We start from the raw sequence: 26,773 nt of genomic DNA, 5'->3' as shown, positions 1-26,773 counted from the left end.
TAAAATTTGGTATAGAGATATTTTGAGTCCCGGGGAAGAAAATAGAATAGTTTTTATTAAAAAAAAATCTCTTAAAAGTGAAAAGGAAGGTGTACGTAAGATTGTATGGGGAATCAATAATGGCTGAACCGATTTAGATGAAATCTATGTCAACATCTTTGATTTACTTGAAAATGATAGCCCCCCCCCCCCCCCCCCACCTGCATCAAAAATCTGGGTGGCTCCACTTCTTAAATCCATCCTTGGGTCCTAAGGACCAATCCTGCCAAAGGAAATCTCTTGTTCATGCAACGCCGTGGTTGACCTTTTTATGCTCTGAGCACACTCAGCTATGATCAGTACAATAGAACCCAAAAATAATGAATAAACCGACGACGACCGGCCACCATTTACCCTGGCCGCACACGTTCGGAATTATCATGGTCTAATAAAACATGGTCTTCTATTCCCAGAGTGACACGGGCCTACGTCACAATAACATTGCCACTTTATTTCAACATAACATGTTACATGGATACATTATACCTATGGTTAATAAGTTAAAATATTTCTATAAAATTTTATAATTTTCATTTATATGTATTTTATCTTAAATTTTACAATAACACGTCATTTTTAATTATTCGTTAGCAATATCTTCCGATTCACGAAAGAAATTTCAGACGTTCGGGTAATTCTGTTTACATTATTGGCAACACAGGATAGCACTGTCACATTTGACAATTCGGATCTAGATAACTTCATGCCCTGACCGTCATCCTTGTCGAACGCGTGTTAATTGTTATTTCCTTCTCGCTCAGTGTCAGCAGTCGCAGTGTTTTCCAAACTTTTCACGTCGTAAGCTTGGTAATTAATGTGTAACTGTGAATTAGTTTTTCAAACGTTTCTCTTGTATAGATAAATAAAGTTTAATTTAATACATTAGATTTGTTTTATTTTACTATGTTTCTACATGAATAACTTAAAATTAATGCCGTTAAAATAATTTTCACCGTTGATTAAAATTCTCCCACATTTTAAAGTTTGAGAACCTGTAAACAGCATGATGACGTAGGCCCGTGTCAGTTAGGTCATACGCGAATCTCGGAATAGAGTACCAGGCGGAGTATATTATTATACCATGGGAATTATCATTCGGTTTCCGTACGGAATGACAGGTGGGCATTTCCATTTAAAGTTGTACCCTCGAGTTTTTCGCATGTCCCCTTACATTTTTTGCGATTTACTCTTAAGACGAATTTTTTAACTGGGCAAATGATGTTTTTTATTGAAATATATTATATAGACACATCATTTATTAAGTTTAATGCACAATAAATCACTTTACATATTTCAGGTTTTTAGATATGATAAAATGACCCCGTAGTACTGTCCCCTTCACCGACTTAAATTTTTGATGGACTTTTACACATATTTTTTCTATGAAGGCAACACCAAGTAATGCATTCCTGGCATAGTTTAAATGTTGAAAAATGTGTTATTGGTGAAAAAGAGCTTTAAAAACATCAATAATAGGGTTTAATTTCGATAAAAACGTTGTCCCCGCGAAATCGTGAAACGGACATAGTCCGGGTTGGTTACGCAGTTTTCGCTACTTAGCGAAATACTTTTTACCAACATTTTAGGGTTTTTTTACATCCTGGAAACCCTGTGACCATAGATGAAGCTTGTTTAAACGTCAAATTTGATTTAAAACAGTCAATTCGCAACCTCCAAGGCGTGCTGGCGTGTGACCTGTAAGTTTACTCAATGTTTTGTCCGTTTTGTTCAACTGTTTATGCAGCTTGAACCTTAAGTAACTAAAACACTGTTTATATTAAATAAAACTATGTTTCATACAGTTGAACATTGCGGTTAGTTTTGTATTACTTTGAATAGATTTAATTCTGGATCAGACAAATCGTTACGTCCGTTTGGTTACAATTTTAAGCGTAACATATAGGCGGACTAGAAAAATGTAATCAAACGGACACGGTAAAGTCGCACGCACATTGAATATGTATAATTTTTACCGTGACTTTGTCTATACTTATTTAATTCATGTGCAATTAATAAGTCATATTTTATTAAGTAAAATTGAGTTCCTTATGTTTAAAACTCTATCTACTGATTTTAGTACTTACTTACATATTTAGGCCTCCTTTTTTTTATTCGCTAAGTATATGTGTAAGTTTTTAATTATTGTGATCTCGTCTTTACTTTGTCCCTTAAGTTACATGGGTGTCCATTTGGAAATGTCCCCTTGATTTCAAAAGTATTTTTATTGTTTATTCAAAGTTTATAAGCTAAAATATTTAATTTTTTTGACAATAATCACTATGTTTTGTTAATTCTAATGATTGTTATTCGTCACATGGCATTCATGCCAATAACTATTTAGTAAACCTAAAAATAACGTACGATTTGGGGCCACCTCGTAACCAAACCACCTAAAATTCCCTTTTATGTAAAATGTTTGTTCTAAATTGGTTAATGGTGATTGTTTTTAGGTTGTTTATTAACATTATTATGCTTTAAACATAAAAACATTTGCTTCAAGTAAGTATGTCTTTTATTTACTATATCAAAAACCATTTGTAACCAAACGGACCGCAAAAAACCTCCCTCATCCTATTAAATATTAATTTTAACTGGTTTATGCTAAAAATATGACGATTCTCTTTTGTGTTTCATAAAGTAGAATATATTTACTCATAGAATTACATAAAAAAGTACCAAATAATCCAAATTATATTTTCAACTCGTCAAGTGAGTCATGGTACAACTTTAAATGGAAATGCCCAGGTGGGAACAGGAAGTCGCTAGCCTGGCCGCAGACGTTCGGAATTTTCCGTACGGAATGACATGTGCAAGCGAGACAGCGCTATGCATTTGTAGAGCGGCGTCCCCTTCTCACCTGTCATTCCGTACGAAAACCGAATGAAAATTCCTTGCGTCTGTGGTCAGAGTTATAAGACGATGCGCAGTGCCCATGCTGAACAAAATTCATCATTACTATAAATAGGCAATTTTGTATCGTTTTTGTGAATATAATTATATAGTCTGTCAAACAACTTTGTCAGTAGAAACGGCGCTAGATTCAAATTTTCTATGGGACGATAACGTCGATAACCCTTAGCTGTATAATGGGGATCCCTTTGTTTCCCATAAACTTATTGTTTCGAATTTCGATAGTCAGAAATTGATATCCATATAATTTATGGACATAAACATCAATAGTCATAATTTTTGTTAAGTATAACGTTTCATAGTTCTAATGTTAAACATCTATAATATTAAACGCTATAATCACAAAAGTTATAAAATTGTTGATTATAACATTCAAAGGTATATCTATAATTATTCAGAAATATTTAAAGGCATATATTTTATCGCACTAATGGTCGTTAATCATATCGTTTTAATGTCATCCCTTTGTTTCCCATAAACTTACTGTTCCGAATTTCGATAGTCAGAAAATGATATCCTCTAATATTCTAATATTTAGGAGCTATACTATTAAACATTATGACTTTCAATAATTATGTCAAACAAAGGGTCATTTTTAATGACATCCTTCATATAAAGAAAAATGAAATCTGTTTCCTCATGTAGGTTCGTTAGTTACCTTGTGTCCCTCAGAGCGGAAATAGGAGCCCCGCGAAGCGGGGCTCCGTCGACTCATTGGCTGGACGAAATGGCTGAATAAGCTACATGAAAAATAAGAAAGGGCGGGAAATCAGTAAACCAAACAATAAAAAATCTGTTTCCTCAGGTAGGTTCGTTAGTTACCTTGTGTCCCTTAGAGCGGAAATAGGAGCCCCGCGAAGCGGGGCTCCGTCGACTCGTTGGCGGGATGAAATGGCTTAATAAACTACATGAAAAATAAGAAGTGGAAGGGAAATCAGTAAGCCAAATAAAAAAGAATCCCCAGGTAGGTAGACAAGCATGCAATTTGTTTTGTTTAATTTTATAACTTATGACAATATGACTAGTAAAAATTATGATAGAAAACGTTATGGTCTAAAAAAATCGGAACTTAAAATTTAGGGATTGCAATAGAGCCCCTACTTATCATTATAACCTGCAATAAAAGACCTTACAACGATTATTGTAAGCAAGTTTATTGCCTTCAACATTATGTAATGGTATACCTTCTGGACTTTGAATATTATGAGTAACAAATTTTATGACTAACAATAATAATGACCTGCAAAAATCGGAACTGCGATTTATATTGTTACAATTTATGACTATTGACAATATGACTAATAAAAATTATGATGGAAAACGTTATGGACTGAATAAATCGGAACAAAAAAATTATGGGAACCAATAGAGACCCTGTATAATGTGTACATGTATAATCTGTGTGTAAATGTAGCGCCTACATTTTTTTAAGTTTGCCGCGTTTTTGCTACTGACGGAAATGGTTTGACGGATGGTCAAGCAAATCTTGTCAGTAGAAAAAGGCGCGAAATTCATATTTTCTATGAGACGATATCCCTTCGCGCCTACATTTTTCAAATTTGCCGCCTTTATGTACTGACAAGATCTGCTTGACCAACTATATATTAATATTCTTTTATTCCGGACGAATACTCCTGATGACGCGTTTTTAGCAAAGGCCTAAACAGTTTTCTCTGTCTTGACAGTCGCATGACAATCGCTACATTGACAGTTTAAGCGTTTTGTTTTTATAAAAATAAATAGACTATTTTTACTAGAATATATTTTTGATATTATTTATTTGTAAGATATTATGCATTTCAAAAATATGTATGACAAATTTAGTATTGTGTCATGAAATTTGTAACTAGATCTCCAATTTTAAATGAATAACTGAAATATTTATATTTATATCTATGGTTAGTCAATTGTCAAACACATGAAACGAAACGTTTTGAATCAAGCGTAGAAATCGCTTCTTGCTTGCGGTTGGTTGTTGAGTGCAACGAGCGAACTTGTTATTTGCTTGGAAAGTGAAAAAAATAGTCCACTTATACTTTTTGATTATGAAAATTGTGTTGAATCAGTAATCATGTTAGGCCAGGCTTCTACTGAAGCGATGCTCTCAGCAACCTATGTAGAAAACTACTTAGATTGCGTGGAAAATCTGCCGAATGATCTACAACGACATTTATCGCGTATGCGAGAGCTGGACGTAACTTACAGAGGTATTTTTTTGTTTTTCTAAGCGTCCTTACAGTCACCTCCTCTATTGGAATCACTATATTTCGAGAATTATTTCATGTATGATGTAAAATCGTAAGGTGTGTTGACGTTAGCATCAGCCTCATTTTGTATACGTACAACTTGCTTTTTATAGTAACGCTCGCTTCAACTGTTTAGTGACCAAAATAAACACTTCTAGCGTTATTTTAGATCATTTCCCACACTCTACTAAACATCCAAACTGGAATAGTGGTGGCACATTTACAATTTGTGTTTGATTTTATTTTATACACTTGAAGTTTCTATATTAACATGTCAATCTGTATGGACATGCAAAATAAATGTCTTTGTACATTATTATAGCTTTCCCATTGTACAATATATGGCATTAGAATAGAATAGAATAGAATAGAATCCCATTTATTTCAGTATAAGTACACAGTTATACAATACATACACAGAAAGAAAAAAAAAACACTTATAACTAACTTGTACACTGTAACCATACACTGAAAAAGGTGAACATTGCTTAATACTTTTTCTTCATTTTCATTGTTTTGTTCACTGCTTGATTATATGACTAGCTATAATCTAAAATGCTTTCTCCTCTGTTAAACTGTTAATAGTATGGGGTTAAATGCTATTTTTCGTATATTCTTTAAAATTTACCAGTATGTATCAGAAAATTGCAGATATTGATGAAAAGATCACGTAGATTTTATGTATTTAATTATATAGCATCCATATTGGGTTAAATCTGGTAAAATGTACTATCTCATTGATTCTACAATAAAATCTATACAGAATACAATACATGTAAATTGTATGTTTAGCTAAAAGTTATCAAAAACTATATAGGTATGTACACCCAAAACAAAGACAACTTTGGAAGCAAATTAATACTTACAAGCTGTGTCCTTAACTTACATGATTTATTAAGAGCCATTCGCACCAACCACAATAGACAGACTGATCAACAACACAAAACATTTATCTATAAAGACAACAGCTTTTTATAACAAAGTTAGTATTTACTTAAATGGAACCACAAGCTTAATGCAATTGAGTCCTGTTTAAGTAAATAAAAATAATAATGTGTCAGAATCTTGAAAGTTTACACCAGTATTATAAAGAAGTTATTTGTAAAATTACCAAAAAAAATTACAGTATTAACTACAAATCTCTTGTGCCATTATTACATGGTTAACATTAAAACGAACTTTCACTACAACATATAATATTATTTAGTAGGGTAAAACATAATAATTTTATTACTTGAAAGTGATTATTACCACCATTTTCTCAGAATGCCTTCGTGATGCTGAAACTCATCTAGCAGTATGCATTGGTGCAAACACAGAGGAGCGCCGCCGCGGGCGCGCCGCCATGCGCTTGCAGAGTGCTCTTGTTGCAGCACAAGAGATCGGAGATGAGAAACTTCAGGTCGTACAGCTACTGCAGGACCTCATTGACAACAAACAAAGGTCGCTGGAAGCTGACCATAAGAAGCTGAGTAAGTATAAAAAAAAAATACTCACTCAAAAAATGTCCTCCACAGTTATTTCAAAGAATAGGGACAGTATAATAACAACAGAGTCAAGGATGATGTTTATGAGTAAAAACTGGACAAGTGCAAGTGGGGTCGCCCACCGAGGGGTCCATACTTTTTAGTATTTGTTGTTATAGCATCAGAAATACATCAACTGTGAAAATTTCAACTATCTATCATGGTTCATGAGATACAGCCTGGTGAAAGACAGACAGAGGAGTCTTAGTAATAGGGTCCCGTTTTAACCCTAAAAATCAAGTTTTTGAGTTAAAAATGATATTCTCTCATTAGTTTCCTGCCTAGAAGTGAACACCAACGGCACGACCAAGGAAGAGCCAGCCCCAGCCCCCGAGCCGGCCCGCAGCGAGAAGGAGCCCAGCGCGCCGCCCGCGCCCCCCGTGCACGCGCCGCCGCCCGAGCGCGCCCCAGACAAGAAGGAGGACAAGGAGAGGGACAAGACTGGTGAGGATTATCATACAGCTACATAAATATAAAAGCGGCCAAGTGCGAGTCGGACTCGCCCATGAAGGGTTCCGTAGCAGCAAGTAACATAATAAAATTGCTGTTTACGATTTATGACGTATTAAAAAAAAACTACTTACTATTAGATCTCGTTCAAACCAATTTTCGGTGGAAGTTTGCATGGTAATGTACATCATATATTTTTTTACTTTTATCATTCTCTTATTTTGGAAGTTACAAAAAAATGATATTAGAAACCTCAATATAAATTTTGCAGACCTATCCATAGATACCCCACACGTATGGGTTTAATGAAAAAGAAAATTTTGAGTTTCAGTTCTAAGGATGGGGAACCCCCAAAATTTATTGTAATTTTTCTATTTTTGTGTGAAAATCTTAATGCGGTTCACAGAATACATCTACTTACCAAGTTTCAACAGGATAGTTCTTATAATTTCGGAAAAAAGTGGCTGTGACATATGGATGGACAGACAGACAGACATGACGAATCCATAAGGGTTCCGTTTTTTGCCATTTGGCTACGGAACCCTAAAAAGACTAGAAATAACGTGCTTGGTGCCTAGTAATTTACGAATAGAAAAGTTTTTGACCGAGCAAGTGAAGACAAAGTTGCAAGGTCTACATAGCCACTAATGGTACAGTCAAGTGTAAAAATATGGGTGTAGACAACTTATTCAAAAATATGTCCCATAGTTCCTAATTCGCTGACATAAGAGCTATGGGACATATTTTTGAGATGATTTGTACACTCATATTTATACACTTGACTGTACTATAGCCACAGGAGTCTAAATTTATCAAATTCCCTACCGATTGAACCAGGTGTGATCATAAAAACATTTGCCAACCAGGCAAACAAGACATCCGCGCCAGGCCACAACAATTTCGTCATATAAAGCTGTAGTACCACGATCCCGACTATCGGGTCGTCCGGCCTGGGAACGAAATCATAAAATACCCATAGTCGGGTTCTCGGCACTGAATGTGTTAAAGATCCTAGCTCACCATAATCATATACAGGTTGGATAGTACAATGTGGTGTTATTTCAGCCTGATAATCTATACGAGTTAAATCAACATAAAGTAAGTAATGTGTTAGTGTAAGTAAAGAATGCTTTTCACTCATCATTAATGTGTAATGATTTCCCTAATACTTGTGTTTGACAGGAGAGAGATGGTCAAAGCGGGCTCGGCGTTCGCGAACGGCAGCCGCTGGCGCCGCTACAGACGGCGCAGATTCTAGCGAGCGAGACGAACAGCGCCATACACACAACACAACACATAAGAAAAGTAAGATGCCACAAGAACCTAATGTTTATAATTTTTGTCATCCTTTCACGCAAGTGTTCGATATGTTAACTTGTTCATATCTTAAATCGACCTTTTTACCCCTTTACATTATTTTAAATTATCTTATGCAAAATAATTATAAAATGCAGAAAAATTCTTACTTTGAATCTGATAGCAGATGTAGATGGCACTGTACGCTCCATATATTAATTATGTTGTAACTCTGCTTGTCAAAAGTGGACGATAGACATTCCAGCTACTACAACACTAATGGCGCGCCATGCAGCCCCCGCTACTGTCGCTTCGTGCCCCCGACTTTTTCTCAAACTAGCAATCTGATACAATTAATAACTCTTTGAGTTGTACCAAAATTAAAATTAGTTTTTGTATACTGATGTTAAATATTTTTATTTTAGCTATAGGCAAAAAGAAGAAGCGCAAGGCACGTCAAGCAGCCCAGCGGTCGGAGACTCCTCCAGAGGAGACAGACGCCATTGACCCCGACGAGCCGCGATACTGCCTCTGCGACCAGATATCCTTCGGCGAGATGATCCTTTGTGACAACGACCTCTGTCCGATAGAGTGGTTCCACTTCTCTTGTGTCTCCCTCATCACAAAGCCCAAGGGAAAGTGGTTCTGCCCCAAGTGCCGAGGCGACCGACCTAACGTGATGAAGAACAAAGGACAGTTCCTTAAGGAGCTAGAACGGTATAACAGGGAGAAGGAAGAAAAAGCATAGTGTTTACTCAACAAGAAGCGGCGTACGAGGTCCGCTATGAACTCTTCAAGTCAAGTGTTTCAAATGTGATTTCAGTTGTATGAAAATGATTATTGAGTTTAATTAGATTCTTAACAATATGCCTGTTATACATAAGTACCTACTTTTCTAAGAATAAGAGTGAGAATATGTAAATGGTTGTCGCTGAGAATCTGTATTATTAAGTAGGTATGTTGCTTTAGATTAAAATGGTCTTTATTACTTTTTAGTTCAATGAAGTACATGTAAATAGAATTTATGTTTGTCTCGTACAGAAGAAAAACTGCGTGGAAGTCGCATTTATTTCAACTATTTGTAATATATTGACAAGATTTGACGTTTTTCGCATAGATATAAAATGAATATACTTAAGATTAAATTAAATGTTGTTTTTATTTTTACCGAATCACATATCGGTGTTTTATTAATTGTATTATCCAAATACGGCGCAGTAGACACGAGAAACGTAAAGTTATGAATATGATTTCAATATCAACGCGTAGTGCTCACACGACACACTTTACATTTCGATATACGGCTTGGCAAAACGTTACAACGATCAATCGTACAAATAAAATTCGATTTTGAAACTCAGATTTACAATAGTTTTTGTAAATCTTGCAACAAGAGAGCAAAGTTAGTTTTGGTTGCGAGTGTTTTGAGTTCTGAGGAAGCGAAAGATTATCCTAATAGGGGGTATTACTAAGTTCTGCCGCCAGAGTGCAGCACTAAGCTAGCTAGAGTCTGGCTCAAAGAGTAAAGTAAGTAATATAGGTACTGGTAAAATTTGGTCTGGCTAGCCAAATTTTGTTGACAGATATTTCCTTGTTGTATCACCAATTGTCTATAATTAAAAAAAAAGTTAAAAGTCTGTTGTCAATTTATGTCATTCATTCAAATTGTTTGCGGTTTATAAGGCGTTTATTTTAAATAATATTAATAATGACTGCACCGAGTGAGATCCGCAAACTATTTTTATAGCTCGTAAATAATTACGACAATGTGCGAAGTCGACGTGAAGCGTTGTATAATGAAAAACTGCAATGTTTACAAGTTGTAAACAATTTAGTAGGTTGGTGCTCTATTAATATTTTGATACTTTAAGTACTAGTACTAACATTTGCCTATTACTTTGATTAAGTACGTGAATTTATTAATGCCTGAATCTCATAAACAGGACAAGTGTATAAAGAAACGGATAAACTATAAGTTCTGGAAAATATCTATAAAATCTAAACATTGGGAACGTAAACATATGTGTTTGTCGTTGACTGTACTTTAAATAGTGGTAGAAATTATGTGAGCTGACTTTGAGTGCACGTAAACGTATATTTAACTTATTTCCTTAGGTACCTTACGTGTGCACAGAAAATCATAAATATTGTCTAGTATTAAAACTATAATTCCTACTACACAAAGTGTGACCAGCCCAATATTTTTTTTAATTTCCCGCTAATAATTTGTGTAAAATTTCAGTAGCCAGACTCTAGTAAACTAGAGTAACTTATACATACTGTACCTTTAACTGTTTTTTGACAAGTTTTCACAGACAATAAATCATGACATTGATGCATCAAGGCGGTTTGTTAACAAGGGCCTACCGGGAAACGCGAAAATCGAAATTTAGTTATCTGCCTCTTTATCGCTCGAATATGCAAGAGTGATAGAGAGGTTAGATAACGAAATTTCGATTTTCGCGTTTCCCGGTAGGCCCTCAGATTGTGATGGATTGTGGTAGTAGCGCCCCCTACGCAGAGTTTCGCGTAATATTCCCTATTTAATTTAGATTTTAGAGCGTAGCGAGCGACTACGACACGAAGTGCAAAAGAACTCGTCTCGTGTAGCACATACAACTTTTCACCTCATTAGCAGTAAGAACCTATAAGGAAAAGCATGCACCCATTAACACAGTCTACCCATTCACCCACACACCCATACCAATTACAATCCGCACTTTTAAATGTTTTGTTTCACTCGGTGAGCAAAATCGAATTTTGCTCACTGTTTTTAAGTATCAAAGTCAAGAGTCGTGGAATGTATGGGCATAGAGAAATATAAGTGGTGCCTCTAAAGCGGTTAAACATTTATATAAACTTTAAACTTCAGTGTGATAATAAAGTAAAATATAATGTGTTCTACCAACAAATACCTAATTTAAACCGGCCACCGTGAGCCGGTCTTAAGGATTTAAAAAAAAAATTGTGTGAACGTCAGAACACTGGGCGCAAGTCATATTTACTCGAACTTAGTTGGTTTGTACAAATCATACTCTTTATAATTTCTTTAAATCACTTTATTTGATATATGAATTATAGACAAACATTCTAACTACTTTTATAGAAACCAAGCACAATAATAGTAGAGATTACAAGTAACATACAGGTTCGTATTTATTACATAATATATTAGGCCTAATTAAATACTTTTGAAATACTCAGTTTCCCATAAATGCTGACATAATTTAAGTTTAAATTTCACTATAACACGAGATAATTCTATTGGTTCACACATAAGTATTGCAATGGCTTATATTTTCGACTAGATTATTATCATTAAACATATCTGTATTGCAAATTATTCATTAACTACTCAAAATACCTAGGATATATAAGAAAATATAACTAGGAGTTATTTTAAGTAATAGTACCATTTGTATTAATTTCATACTATAATAGGTCGTTTCTCAAAAAGTTGGCACCGCCACCTGTAAATAGGTTTATGTTAGAACTTTTTTTTCATTATGTATAATTTTTATATATAAAATTTTAACACATATTTAGAGAGACTTTTTACACAGAGGCCTAATACTTTGAAAAAGATTTAATAAATATTGATTAAGAAAAAAAATATTGTAACTACGTTTATCCGTTAACCTGCCGTGTCCCAACGCGAGGTACTGATGTTCCGAGCTATGAAAACCACACAAATGATTAACTTAATTTAACGTTATTACCGTATTTTATTAACATATATCCTTAACTTTTAAAGTATTGCTATCGCATAATAATATTATACTTATATTTTAAGTTATTCGGCTTCAAAGTTTGTCCAAGGCAATTCTTGACAGTCACCTGGCGCGTCACGTTCACGATGATTGTATAACCCCCATCGCACCTTTCACGTCTCACTCTGCACGAGCCGAAGCCGTCACTCATCAGCTATCACCTGGTAGGACGAAGACGTGGTTATTTTGCTTCGCAAATAAAACACAAACCACAAAGTATCGGAAATTGGAGTTTGTAATGGGTAAGTACTCTTTATCCTGGAGTCGATATCTTGCTAATTATGTAACCTATCGCATTACTATCACGATATGTAACGTAAACAATAGTTTAGTTTTATATGCCTAAGTATGGAGTTCATCAAGCTAATACATTTTGTGTATTCGCGATATAACTGCCATTTTCTCCATCACCTGCATATCGTCCACCTGGCTAAAACTGCCAGGTGGCTGAGATTTTGCGGCAGGTTAATGTCACTGATACCACAACTAATACTCGTAATTATATAATTATATAGCGGTTATATCGCTTTTGTGTGTTAATTTAGGAATAAAAACTATCCTGTCTGTTAAAGCTGCATATTATTGAAATTTGTGTACTTTTGTCTTAAGTCTCGTTAACCTGTCCAAAAAAGGCAGGTGAATGATGCAATGGCAGGTGAATGAAGCGTCATTCACTTGCCATATGACAGGTGATCGATAACTATTTAAAATCCACGTTACATATACTCAAACTAGATTTGTGACGTCCCACGGGAAAAGGTACCTTATGAGGGTTTTTAGTTATAGACATATATTAAAATGATTTGTAAAAAGGTGAATACATGCTCATTGGTCCCGATACAGATTGGTCCCGTTTTTGTCAAAACCCAGTTCTGATGATGGGATCCATGAAGAATCGAGGGAACTCCTCAACTCTTAAAGGCATACATATAGTGATTTTTGTGTTCTTATTTACAAATCAAGCATATACATTCACAAAAGTGACATTTGATGAAGTGGAACTGCTGATGAAGATCAGAACGGAACTCTTCAACGACGCATAGTTCACGTTTGGCGATTTGTCCTCTTCGTTATGTTTGTTAAGCAAATTAAGTTTTTGAGCCACATTTTTGTCAATCTCGAGTTACGATGATGGGATCCATGAGGAATCGAGGGAACTCCTCAAATCTTAAAGGCATGCGTATTGTGACTTTTGGATTTTCATCAGAAAATCAAGCATTTTCATTAAAAACTGTCGCATTTGATGAAGTGGAACTGCTGATGAAGATCAGAACGGAACTCTTCAACGACGCATAGTTCACGTTTGGCGATTTGTCCTCTTCGTTATGTTTGTTAAGCAAATTAAGTTTTTGAGCCACATTTTTGTCAATCTCGAGTTACGATGATGGGATCCATGAGGAATCGAGGGAACTCCTCAAATCTTAAAGGCATGCGTATTGTGACTTTTGGATTTTCATCAGAAAATCAAGCATTTTCATTAAAAACTGTCGCATTTGATGAAGTGGAACTGCTGATGATAATCAGAACAGATCTCTTCAACGACGCATAGTACACGTTTGGCGATTTAGATTTGGACTTGGATTGGGAATGGGGCTGGGACCCGGTCTCAGACTCGGGTCCGGACTCGGACCCGGACTCGGACCCGGACTCGGACCCGGACTCGGACCCGGACTCGGACCCGGACTGTGACTCGGACCCGAAGCTGGACTCAAACCCGGAGTCGGACCTGGACCTGGATCCCGGCTCTTATCTGAACCTGAACCCGGACCTGGACTTGGATCAGGACCTAGACCTAGACCTGGTCCTGGACCTGGTGTTGGACCCGGACCCGGACTCGGACTCGGACCCGGACCCAGGGCTATAACCGCGAAAATCGAAGTTTGCAAATTGCGGGTATTTTTCTCTGTCACTCTAATTACGCCTTCATTGGAGTAAAAGAGAAAGATCCCCGCAATTTGCGAATTTCGGTTTTGGCGGTAGCCCCTCAGACCTTGACCCGGTTCGGTTGAGAAATCGGTTTTTTTTCTATTAAAAAATAATGTTATAAGTTATATAAGCCTAGTAATGTCGTCTCAAAGTTTAGCAAAATCCTCATCAAGACGTGTCGAATGACCAGAACAGCGTGTGTCTATGTTGCACCAAAACTGAGTTCCACTAGGTACTGCGAGGGTTCAGCATCAGCTCTATCTGGGGTACTGCTCTCTCAAGTGCTCATCAAGACGTGTTGGATGACCAAAACAGTGTGTGTCTATGTTGCACCAAACCTGAGTTCCACTAGGTGCTGCGAGGGTTCAGCATCAGCTCTATCTTGGGTACTGCTCTTCCAAGTGCTCATCAAGACGTGTTGGATGACCAAAACAGCATGTGTCTATGTTGCACCAAACCTGAGTTCCACTAGGTGCTGCGAGGGTTCAGCATCAGCTGTATCTTGGGTACTGCCCTCCCAAGTCCTCATCAAGACGTGTCGAATGACCAGAACAGCGTGTGTCTATGTTGCACCAAAACTGAGTTCCACTAGGTACTGCGAGGGTTCAGCATCAGCTCTATCTGGGGTACTGCTCTCTCAAGTGCTCATCAAGACGTGTTGGATGACCAAAACAGTGTGTGTCTATGTTGCACCAAACCTGAGTTCCACTAGGTGCTGCGAGGGTTCAGCATCAGCTCTATCTTGGGTACTGCCCTCCCAAGTCCTCATCAAAACGTGTCGAATGACCAAAACAGCGTGTGTCTATGTTGCACCAAACCTGAGTTCCACTAGGTGCTGCGAGGGTTCAGCATCAGCTGTATCTTGGGTACTGCCCTCCCAAGTCCTCATCAAGACGTGTCGAATGACCAAAACAGCGTGTGTCTATGTTGCACCAAACCTGAGTTCCACTAGGTACTGCGAGGGTTCAGCATCAGCTCTATCTTGGGTACTGCTCTTCCAAGTGCTCATCAAGACGTGTTGGATGACCGAAACAGCGTGTGTCTATGTTGCACCAAACCTGAGTTCCACTAGGTGCTGCGAGGGTTCAGCATCAGCTCGATCTTGGGTACTGCCCTCCCAAGTCCTCATCAAAACGTGTCAAATGACCAAAACAGCGTGTGTCTATGTTGCACCAAACCTGAGTTCCACTAGGTGCTGCGAGGGTTCAGCATCAGCTGTATCTTGGGTACTGCCCTCCCAAGTCCTCATCAAGACGTGTCGAATGACCAAAACAGCGTGTGTCTATGTTGCACCAAACCTGAGTTCCACTAGGTACTGCGAGGGTTCAGCATCAGCTCTATCTTGGGTACTGCTCTTCCAAGTGCTCATCAAGACGTGTTGGATGACCGAAACAGCGTGTGTCTATGTTGCACCAAACCTGAGTTCCACTAGGTGCTGCGAGGGTTCAGCATCAGCTCGATCTTGGGTACTGCCCTCCCAAGTCCTCATCAAAACGTGTCGAATGACCAAAACAGCGTGTGTCTATGTTGCACCAAACCTGAGTTCCACTAGGTGCTGCGAGGGTTCAGCATCAGCTGTATCTTGGGTACTGCCCTCCCAAGTCCTCATCAAGACGTGTCGAATGACCAAAACAGCGTGTGTCTATGTTGCACCAAACCTGAGTTCCACTAGGTACTGCGAGGGTTCAGCATCAGCTCTATCTTGGGTACTGCCCTCCCAAGTCCTCATGAAGACGTGTCGAATGACCAAAACAGCGTGTGTCTATGTTGCATCAAACCTGAGTTCCACTAGGTACTGCGATGGTCCAGCATCAGCTCTATCTTGAGTTCTGCTCTCCCAAGTGCTCACCAAGACGAGTTGGATGACCAAAACTGCATGTACCTATGTTGCACCAAACCTGAGTTCCACTAGGTACTGCGAGGGTGAATAGACAGTAAAATTGAATTTACTTATTCACAGAAACTTGTTGTTAAATTGGGAATCGAATCGAAGGAGAGGTGGGATCCAAAATTTTAATCATCATGGTGGACAATAAGGTCCCTTCTTACAGAAGATGACACATTTTTCGATTATTTTTAGAAGGCATTGAAAATGATGTGGTGGACAGGTGGATGACACTCATTACAGGTGAACGATGACAAGAAACCAGGTTAACGGCAACGGACACAGGTTAATGACGCCTCTCGATAACCTGTCAATATTTTCATTGGAATTTGTACTTATTTCTCGATAACCTGCTTCTACTATCGATAACCTGGAGACAAAATATCGTTCACCTGTCCTTGATATCATTAACCTGAATTTCAAACGCCTATATCTCCTAAACTAATTGAAGGAATTGCTTCCCTTCCACATTTTCTAATAGTTAAAGTTGCCTTTTAACGATCCCAATAAAAAAAAAAGCGAAAATGCAAAATTTTTGAAAAACGTTAACGTTAACCTGGCGGTGCCAACTTTTTGAGAAACGACCAATACTTGTTCTGATGAGTCATAAAATTGGTAAAATAAGTAACCATATCATCGTTTTAAGTGTTCCGCATACACTTATAGCTAATAATGTATGTAGGTAAGTATATATAGCACTTATACGTATGAGACATTTGAGTAGGTATGTTTGTTCCCTCCGAAGAATATCTATGAAGTAAAATTTACAAGGTACAATTACTTTATTAGGATGGCAAGACATGATAATACTTTTACTACCTATACATATAGAATTATAGAAAATTCCAAATATTCCAATGTAAATCTTTCTATAATTATTTAGTTAATAAAAATTCGTCTAATAATCTTAAATTAAAATATGATATGATAAGACACAATTTGTGACCCTAAGTATAATTTATATGACACTACTTTGAACACAAATACCACTAAATTAACTCCTAAAAAACATTTGAAGAAAATGCACGTTTATTTTCTACCCAATCTCCTATATGTATTTCATGCGAGCTATAATGATCCTGTTTTAATTGTGGGAATAGTATTGATAATTTAACTAAATGTTTAGTACAAATACATTACCACTCTTTATGACAATGTTAATCATTAACATATCTGCTGATCAAACTTAATATCACCGCTTATATACCGCTATGGCAACCATAAGTGATTATCATAGGAACTTAGGTATCATAATACTCTGCCAAACTTAGATGTTCTGGTAAAAAAGGAGTCATCTGGGATTAAATTAACTCAACATGGTTGACACTCGTAGGGCAGTCGTGTTATTTGATGAACTGGCTAAACCCATACACCATGAGGATTCTTATTGGTGGGAGCAGCATTTTCCAGTTGCCGAGGTGATCCTATGATTCTCCTTGCACTGCCAGCTTTGCACAATCCTGAGGAATAGATATGATTATTGATTACACACTAACGTTTTACAGACATTTATTTAACTCGAAATGTCGTGTGTTTGTGACTAAGTATAGTCAGCAATACTATTAGCTTAGCACCTATGTATACAAATTTCTATGCAGGGGAATGGGGGTGTCACTACGCAGTTTAGGAACATTTGGCGCGCGCGCCTCCCGGGTAGGCGTATGGCAGTGGGCTGCCGCTCGGCTCGCACGATAGTCGTGTCACGTGACGCTCGCGCAAAATTAAAAATACACAATGGCTTCGAAACCTAAATCTAATTCCTTACTTAGTAATAGTTAAAATAAACATCCTTAATTTATTGAAAACCAATATTCAACAACCCAGCCCAGAAACAATATTAGGAACTGACCGACATATTTTCAAAGCAATACAGCTGTGGCATACCTACTTCCGTGAGAATCAGACATACTATCTCCGGATAAAAAAATTATGTTTACAGAATCAACGTTTGTAATTCCTACATATTTAAACTAAACTAAAACTTGTCAAGTGACAACCTCGTGCCGACACTCACAGCTCGGTCATAAAACTGCGGCGCGCAAAGAAGATTCACGGTTCGTGCGCGGTTATAAGTTTCAATTTTGTTGCAGGCGGCGAGTATACTTAGGTATAATTTTATACCTAAATCTGACTTGTGAAGGAGTGAATTTTCTGTACGGTAGTACTATTAGTTATTCTGTGGCAGGGGGTTACCTATTCTTTGCTGACTGTACAGTCGGCATCAGATATATCGGAACGGCCGAGTTGCTCAAAAATATCTGACCACGCACTCTATATATATATATATATATATCTGATGGTGACAGTAGGTACGTAAGTTTACTTCAAAATTTGCAAATCATTATTTTTCGACCACTTGTTGGTTTATACTGAGCATGAATTAAGAGATAACACGTTTGCAAAGATAACACTCGCTAATCGACTGTTTCTAGCAGGTTGACCCAACATGACAAGAAATCGAGGCCTTTGAATATCTCATGTCGAATATGTTAACTAGGTTCTTACCATCAAGCGGATGTCTAAGTTCGTCCACGCTGCCAGAAAGACTTTGAAGATTAGCTTCTTTCATTTCTTGTACGAGTCGCTCGACTTGTCTCTTCTTTTCCATTATTGCGTCTTCTAGGACTCCAACCTTTAAAAAAAAACATACTGAAAGTCGATACAAGTCTAAATTCCATTAATAGTTATTTGTTTCATAAGAGGTCAAATTTGTTGATAAGCGCTTCATGCTAATATTGATACCCAAGCAAGTGAAAGATTCCAATAAGTTAAATCCTGAGTGTGGTGATGGTTAAACAAACTTTACTACCGAGCGAAACAAAAATGTTTACCACACCAACGCAAGAAAATGATTAACTGTAAAACATTACAAATCAAATCCAAATGAATGCTATTAAAAATCATCATTTAAAAGTGTAATTCCACCAGCCAAAATGGTGAAATTTCAACCAAAAATTTGCGTCTAATTACTTTGCCACTTTTGTGGATAAAATGCTACTTACTCATCAGTTTTTGACGAATAAAGAGAGCTTTTACGAGCTGGTCTTTAACAGTCCTAAGGGTGGTATTCCTCCTGTCCAATGTGTATTTTGTCTCACATTTTGCTTAATGAGAGAGTGAGGCGCAATGACATTGGACCAAGATATTGGACAGATGGAATACCACCCTAAAGTGAAAATATATTAACAAACCTCGCGCTTTAAGTTTTCAGCGGTGAGATGGTTTATTTCTGTTGCATGTTTTGCTTGTTGAATTTGAGTTTGCAAATTTTCTACTTCAGCCAACATTGATCTTTCTAAAGCTTGTCTGTAACAAATAACAAATGTAAAATATCTGGTGATATCCTTTTTACTGTCAAACATTTGCTCATGAAGCATTATTTTTAGGGTACGGTACTCAAAGGGTAAAAACGGGACCCATATTGCTAAGACTCCACTGTCCGTCTGTCACCAGGCTGTATCTCATGAACCGTGATAGCTAGACAGTTTAAATTTTTACAGATGATGTATTTCTGTTGCCGCAATAACGACAAATACTTAAAACAGAATAAAATAAATATTCAAGTGGGGCTCCCATACAACAAACGTGATTTTTTGCCGTTTTTTGCGTAATGGTACGGAAACGGAACCCTTCGTGCGCGAGTCCGACTCGCACTTGGCCGGTTTATTATTTAGCTGTATGGTTGAATTTCGGTCATTACCTATATGTATCATATCACTGACAATGACATAAATTAATTAATTTATGAATGTTTACCTATTCTCCTGCTGTCTACTATTAACAATCCTCTGTTCATTATGGATGTCCTCCATAATCTTCCGTATCTTATTCTTGCACTGCAGCAGCTCAGTCTCACAGTTGGCCAGCTTCGACCGCACCAGCACTATCTCCGACTTCAAGGTCTTCTCGTTCTGTTTCACGATCTCATTCTCTTCTTCTAAGTAGGTTAACGCTTGCACCTGCTCGAAAAGCTTCTGTATTGAGTTCAAATTAACAGAATGTGAATTTTGATATGGTATGATACAGTAAGAGAAATTAATAACATATGTACAGTCGACGTCATAAATATGTTTACACTTTTGCACCTTACTCCTTTGGTGATAATGCGAAAAATGTAAAGATATCTTTGACCTCGACTGTACAATTTTGTAGATCGTTTTTTTCACTTTCAAGCGTATTTTAGTATTTTTAATGGACCATGTTCAAAACCACTAACATTGCATGCAAGGGATATAATATATTTTGTAACATAAAACAATAGCTTTTGTTGTAAGAAATAAAATTGCAATACAAGAAATGCTTTTAAAGGATTTTTTTTAATACTACATAAGAACAAATATATGATTTTTCTGCCAAGACCGCATTTCGAATGTGCCTTTACCTGTTCAGTACTTATTCTGAGCTGATTATCCGCAGAGCTGATCTGCTGCTGCAGAAGTTCCACTTGCCGTTCCTGCTCCCTTCCTTTGTTCTCCCAAAAACCAATTTCAGCATCATACTGCAAAACACACCCATAGATTATTAATCTTAACAATCAAATAGCAATATTTTGGCAAATATAAAACTTATATTGTAAACTGTGTGAGGTGTGCAATAAAGAGTATTAAAAACTTAATAAGGTACACCAATTGTGTTTATTTGAGCTAAACCAAAACCCATGCCAGGATAAGCTTGTTATCCTGGCAGGGCCTTTACCTGTCTTTTCTGATTCCACTTATAACAAGAATATGACACAAAATTTTGTCACTTGCATTGCTAGTTTCCCAAATTAGTGCACAATGTCTCAGAAGAATGTTCTGGTTATGGTAAGTACTTATCAAAAACATAGCATTCAGATTCACTATCATCTCTTGTCTCATCTCGTACATAAATGTATAGTTTGTCAAAGGACTGTCTCATTTCAATTATAGACAGAGAGAATCATACTATCTTTGTTTTGTTACACTAGTACTAGCACCCAAAATAAAAGGATGAGTATAGTTTTCCTGGTTCTTACTGACTGACAAATTGGTTTCACCAACGATAGTTAAGTAAATAAAACTCGACATGACCATGTTACAAGAACGCAAAACGAATGTTTAATATCGAGCTTGTCTGCATTAAATCTAGGAATAGCTAGATCAAATCATTAATTTGATCATTATCAAAATTTGTCTAATCAAAACTAGAATCACCTTAATGAGATCAGCTTGCTGCGTGGTGAGCTTCTCCCTCTGGTAGTTGACAAGTGACACGAGCTCCCTGTACTGGCTGTTGTAGGTGACGGCTTCAGGGCCCCGGGGCTCCTCTTCAGGCAAGTTCACTGGGGACATGTGCGAGGAGCGCGGCCGCGTGCGGGTAGGCGACTTGCGGGACTGCGTCGGGGGCGGCGGAGACCGGTAAGGTGGTGGTGGCTCCCTGGTTACATTTGGTATATGTTTAATCAAGTAAGATTCGTAGAGTAGCCCTTGTAACATAATATCAAACAGACAAATGAATCCTTAAAGCCATTTTTAAAACAGATTGTTTTGTATGTTCTATGTTCTTACTACATTTCACAAATAAAATTCGTTTGTAATAATAACATGTAAAATTTATTGAGCAATAAATGAATCTAAATCTAAAATGTATTTTTTCTGCTCATCAACTATAACCTTTTTCCAGGCATAGTGCACCTAGCGACCACATACTCGCTAATAGAATTTCAACCTTAGGAATCCGATTTAAGGTTCACATTTGATTGGTCTTTCGGGAAAAGTTACTTATCATTAAATGAATCATCAAAGCTGCATAAGTCGCTAAGATCCCCACGTCACAGGCTAAGCCTAGTGTGGGGATCACTGTACTGCCTCTCTTGTAATATCAATTTATGAAATAAATATATTTTGAATTTTTAAATTTTAATATATTTGCATTTTTTGGAAAAACCTTGTACTTTGGTGCAGCCTGGAAAAGGGATAAATGTAACTTAATTAGACTACAATACTTAGCTTATTTTGTTTAATTATTACTTAATTACCAAAGCTGATTTCTCTTTATAATTTATGAATCTCTCCTGCACCAACATATTGTCTCTGTTTGACTCTACCCAATGGTTGACTGGTAGAGAATGTCCTTTGGCATTAAGTCTGCATATAAATAAATGCAACATTGTTATATATGCTAGGATATGATTCTTAACTTCTTACCTATAAGGTGGAACATCTTTAAGCACAGGACTATCAGATTCTGGAGTCTTGGATTGCTGCACTCCTTTCACCACACCCACTGGATTTCCCGGAGAGGTGTTGCTTATGTTATTGTAAGTGGGTCCCGGGTTTATTCTGTTTGGTGAGTTCTGGCTGTCCAAGATGTTGGGGTTTGAATTGTTATGGCTCCTAAAAAAAATATTTGAAGTAAACTGTATATCTTTATTTATGCACCTGTTCAACCCTCACTGCAATATTAAGTTGGAAGAAAAGTTACCTCTCCCTCCTTACTAACCTAAAAAGTTGGCAGAAAGCCCTTTTTTCAAAATTAATGATTTTTTTTTTCATTATTTTTTGAAAAATTATTCCCTAACTAGGATAAAAGCAAGTTAAGTTAAAACTGTGACCACCCAAAATTATAAATTGGTGAAAGAAAAGTAGATATGGTTAGGTTCGAAATGCAACCTCATGTTGATGAGAAACTCAGAAAAGTGAGGTAGTGTAGTGTTGGTCTTGAAGTATGGATGTGTTCATTAGGATGATGTGAATTAAAATTATGTATTTAATTAGGACTTTTACATTTATGCATTCTACTAAGAACCTTCAACTCTGCTGCAGATGATTGTGAGATACCTACTTACATTTATGTTACCTTTAGAATTAGGAATAATGACAGCAATAATTAAAAAAACTTGAAAAGGTGTATATAGAACCACATAAATAACATTAACTTTAATTTATAAAATTTCAAGATTAATTCTATTAAGTAAATAGTAATCTTGTGAAATTGTGACTCACACACACACACACACACACACACACCCTCTACACGCCCACAAATCAAAACTCCCCAAGTCACATGCAATTATGATTTCTCAAAATAGAATGGAAAGGGGGACTAGACTACTGTGTTTAAGATACAAGTTAAAAGTAAAATTAGGAAGGGTTTTTGACATTTTAAAGTGCTAGAACAAGATAAGTCTGCAACGATTTTGATTGTACACACAGTACAAGCGTTATTTTAAACTAGACGGGCCCGCGGCTCCGCTCGCGTAAATGAAATAAAGAGTTTGTCTTATGTTTAGTTAAATACCGACATTATTATGTATTCAACCCTGACAGGGTATATAACTGTGATAGGGAATTCTTATTTGTAACCATTATTTGGATAACTTAATTCCCAAATTTCTCTATAAATGATGTGATTTGATAAAAGGCAAGATTGTATTTTTTCATCTACGTAGGTCTTATTTAAAACTTGAATCAATATATTTTATTATTTTTTAGTTTCATAAGCCCAGTCCAGTCAGCAAAAACATTAATTAGATTAATTTGCGCCTTAAGACGTATGTGGACGACCACCGCCCATAAATTTCTGCCTTCCGCCTTTTGATACAAACATAGGTAGTCCCCATTTCCCTTTTTGGATGTTAACATTACTTTTCTATGGTGACGCAACAACCCAAAAAGAGTCCTAGTCTCCGACACCAGATCACGCCATGTTTCTCGGTCTTGCGATAGCTCTCGCCAGTCGCCATGGCCGAGGTTGAGCAGGTCTTGAGCAACTACGTCGTTTCAGCAGTACCTAGAACGTCCAATCGGGCGTCTCCCATTTTGTTGTCCCAAGTACGCTCTCTTCACAGCACGATCCTCTCCCATGCTCTCTAAGTGTCCGAGCCACTGAAGCTTAGCCGCTTCGGTCTCTCCAATACCCAAATACATCGGAAAACATCCTTATTTCTATGGCAATAAACTTATATTACGATATATTTGGCTACTTTAGCTGTCACTATCTATTTGGTTCATGAATGTGTGTGTAGTCGCCATTAGATATACCATTACCATTACCTATCAGAGCCACCAAGGTCGCTCAAAAATGTCTGAACATGCACTTTAACTACATTATAATTTACATTGTTCAGATATTTGTGAATACCTCAGCCACTCCGATATTTCTCATGGTGACTGTTAACTGTACAGCAAGAAGAAAAATCCTACCTGGTCGAGTCGTATAGTATTATGCGAGAAAACAGTTCCCGAATTGATTATATCTCTAAAGTCGTCCCTTGAATATTAACTTACTATAGTTACTATCAACTTTGTATTTTTGGCCCTTCTCGGCAGCCCGTTCCTCGGACGAATGGCAATCGTTGCCGAAGCCGTAAAAGTCAATCGGAATAATATAACTCGAAAAGAAATTTAAAAAAACAAAATGCAAATTAGTAATATTTTACTTCGAGTAAAAAAACGCCGAAATAACTGCATACCAACATAACAAACATAATTTAGGTTACTTGAACCACCGAAACGAAAATAACCGAGAGTTGCCGAGAGATGGCCGATCGTCGTAAAATAAAGATTATAAAATTTATTTTGCTTATTGTAAATTAAATACGGATCGAAAGCGATAGTTTTTATGCTCTAGTTCTATTCTCATATTTGGATAATAGATTGGAACAGTTTTTTCTTATCATACGTGCGGCGTATTTGAGAAACGTGTCAAAAACTTTTTTAGAAATTTGTAAGGCGCCATCTCGCTTCTTCCCTCGTTTTTTATCCCGTTCTGGTTTTTCAATTTTATATATATGATGATGTCACAATTCTATCTAATTATGACCTATAAATAACACTTGCACTGCGTGTGCTATCAAAATCGTTACAGAGTTGCCTTGTTCTAACTCTAGGAGTTAAGGGGTTAAATGTTGAGATAAAAGTGAAAGTGACTGAGCTTAATATAGACAAAGCACAGAAAAACTTAGTCTGAATTGTTGTATGTTCTTCTTGAATCACAACAATCTTAAGATGATACTACAATGACTACATACTGATAAAATAATTGAATCAAGTTGAGAGAAATGAACACTCAGACTCACCCATTTCCAATTGGAGATCTAGAGTTATTTGTTGGTTGTGATGACTTCTGACCACTTCCAGAATCAGATCGCCTCAAAATAAATTGAATATCATTGGAATACTCTCCCCATTTCATGAGTATCTATAAAATAAGATGTATCATTAAGGTTAGATAGGGTAAGAGAAACATTGGGGCAAGAGAAACACTTGTAGGGAATTCTCATATTGTTCCTTTAACCCAGAGTAAAATAAGCTGTTTCTATTACCCAACATGGCTTTACATGATTGGTTCTATGTGAACCCCATAAGATTTTGATCTGGTATAACAACACGTACCTTCAAAGGATATTCTTGAGGGGCCAGTAGTCGCTCATTATTCCGCCACCGTTCGATCAGTGTAAATCTGCCTACTTTACCAGTGGCATGGGCTAGTGCGAAAACTACATCCTGTAAAAAACCTTTCATTAGCAACACGAGAGCTAACTCTGCCCCAAAAACCTACTTAATAATTTCAGCATATTAGTTAATTATAAAAAATATCAAAACTGACCTGACAAGTAGTAGTCTCCGTGACCCCACAAACAATTCTTTGTATTCCCTCGACCCAGACCTTCAGCTCCATTAATTTTTGAAATAGTGACTCACTAGTAACAATAGGTTGTGTTCAACTACGACATTATTCCGAGAGTTACAACACCTGTCTGTTTTATAAATTCTTTCTCACGCGAAACGAGTTAAAATACGACACAAACATACCAAAATACACAACACAATACAATTGAAGAAAAATAAAGTGGGTTATGAGAAAAATTCGTTCAGAAACGCCAAGGACTACAATAAAGCCCGCTTCACACTAGTGCGCGAATCGCGGCGCGAAGATCAGCGAAATCGACTCCACATTCGCGTTCGCGGCTTCGCTCCGCGATCCGCGCACGAGTGTGGAGCGGGCTATATGCCGTTGAGCGCAAACAACGAAAGCCCATCGCGAACAGCGAAAATCGAAATTTTGTTATCTGCCTCTCTATCGCTCTTGCGTATTCGAGCGATAGAGAGGCAGATAACGAAATTTTGATTGCATATTCGAGTGATAAGCCCCCTCCACACACTTGCGCGAAGCCACGAACGCGAGTGTAAAGGGGGCTATGGAGGGCCTCGAAAGCCCCCTCCAGACTATGCGCGTGTATCGCGGGCGAAGCCGCGAATGCGAGTGTGGAGTCGATTTCGCTGTCTGCGAAAATCGACTCCACACTCGCGTTCGCGGCTTCGTGCCGTGATTCGCGCACGAGTGTGGAGGAGGCTGAACAACAGTCCAAAGAGAATATAATCACTACGTTTTAAGAGACGGGACTTCCATACTAGCGACTTGATTGGTCTGTGTATATGTTTGGTTATCCAATCATTACCAACATGTACGACAAAGAACTGTCAAAGAACAATAGTACCAACATAACAAACTTAAATAGTGTAGTATGCTACACGCTTGCGAATTTTATCGATATCGATAAATTGGGGAGGGTTGAAACATGGGCCCCTGTCAACAAATTTCGTACTCGAAATCAGGTTAGAATCGAGTCCACATTTAAGTCGTATGTTATATATAGTGTTCTTTGAGTGGACTAATACATGGTTGGACTTAAATGTGAAAACGACTTTTATTTGTTAAGCCCCCTCCAGACTATGCGCGCGAATCGCGGGCGAAGCCGCG

At 37.3% G+C, this 26,773-nt stretch overlaps 2 protein-coding genes and 1 long non-coding RNA gene across 5 annotated transcripts in view; 1 reads left to right on the top strand and 2 right to left on the bottom strand.

Annotated features, from left to right (window-relative positions):
• LOC134796505 (uncharacterized) overlaps positions 1-7,726 on the bottom strand; it is a 363,632-nt gene extending 355,906 nt beyond the window's left edge. The window contains exon 1 of the long non-coding RNA XR_010144938.1: positions 7,663-7,726. This is a non-coding gene — a long non-coding RNA (uncharacterized LOC134796505). The remainder of the gene's footprint in view (positions 1-7,662) is intronic.
• LOC134795879 (inhibitor of growth protein 1) lies at positions 4,897-9,600 on the top strand. Its single transcript, XM_063767811.1, has 5 exons — positions 4,897-5,156; positions 6,461-6,667; positions 6,995-7,165; positions 8,354-8,476; positions 8,893-9,600. Exons 1-5 carry the CDS (start codon positions 5,021-5,023, stop codon positions 9,213-9,215), a joined length of 960 nt encoding a protein of 319 aa, XP_063623881.1. The 5' UTR covers positions 4,897-5,020; the 3' UTR covers positions 9,216-9,600.
• A 1,914-nt stretch (positions 9,601-11,514) lies between these two features.
• On the bottom strand, positions 11,515-25,898 carry LOC134795488 (ras association domain-containing protein 8). Of its 3 annotated transcripts, none has more exons than XM_063767343.1 (11): positions 25,619-25,887; positions 25,405-25,515; positions 25,089-25,210; positions 22,216-22,404; positions 21,223-21,445; positions 20,430-20,546; positions 19,805-20,022; positions 19,240-19,354; positions 18,554-18,680; positions 16,631-17,508; positions 11,515-11,899 (listed from the first exon to the last, which is right to left on the bottom strand). In XM_063767343.1, the coding sequence occupies exons 1-10, from the start codon at positions 25,688-25,690 to the stop codon at positions 17,408-17,410; spliced, it is 1,395 nt and encodes a 464-aa protein (XP_063623413.1). In that variant the 5' UTR covers positions 25,691-25,887; the 3' UTR covers positions 11,515-11,899; positions 16,631-17,407. The 3 variants fall into 3 exon arrangements, with proteins under 3 accessions (XP_063623413.1, XP_063623421.1, XP_063623430.1); XM_063767351.1 differs by having other exon boundaries at positions 19,805-20,007; positions 25,619-25,886; XM_063767360.1 differs by lacking the exon at positions 22,216-22,404 and having other exon boundaries at positions 25,619-25,898.
• Positions 25,899-26,773: the final 875 nt, after the last annotated feature.

The sequence above is a fragment of the Cydia splendana genome, chromosome 1 (assembly GCF_910591565.1).
Source record: "Cydia splendana chromosome 1, ilCydSple1.2, whole genome shotgun sequence".
NCBI lineage: Eukaryota > Metazoa > Arthropoda > Insecta > Lepidoptera > Tortricidae > Cydia > Cydia splendana.
The sequence above is the reverse complement of the archived record's forward strand: the minus strand, read 5'-3'. Positions and strand labels throughout refer to the sequence as shown.

Excerpts from the sequence above, each read along its gene's own strand:
- LOC134795879 (XM_063767811.1), top strand. The coding sequence starts at position 5,021 with ATGTTAGGCCAGGCTTCTACTGAAGCGATGCTCTCAGCAACCTATGTA. Across the intron at positions 6,668-6,994 it reads AGCTGACCATAAGAAGCTGA|TTTCCTGCCTAGAAGTGAAC; the intron begins GTAAGTATAAAA and ends TTCTCTCATTAG. Across the intron at positions 7,166-8,353 it reads CAAGGAGAGGGACAAGACTG|GAGAGAGATGGTCAAAGCGG; the intron begins GTGAGGATTATC and ends TGTGTTTGACAG.
- LOC134795488 (XM_063767343.1), bottom strand. The coding sequence starts at position 25,690 with ATGGAGCTGAAGGTCTGGGTCGAGGGAATACAAAGAATTGTTTGTGGG. Across the intron at positions 25,516-25,618 it reads CGGAGACTACTACTTGTCAG|GATGTAGTTTTCGCACTAGC; the intron begins GTCAGTTTTGAT and ends GGTTTTTTACAG. Across the intron at positions 22,405-25,088 it reads AGATCTCCAATTGGAAATGG|GAGCCATAACAATTCAAACC; the intron begins GTGAGTCTGAGT and ends TATTTTTTTTAG.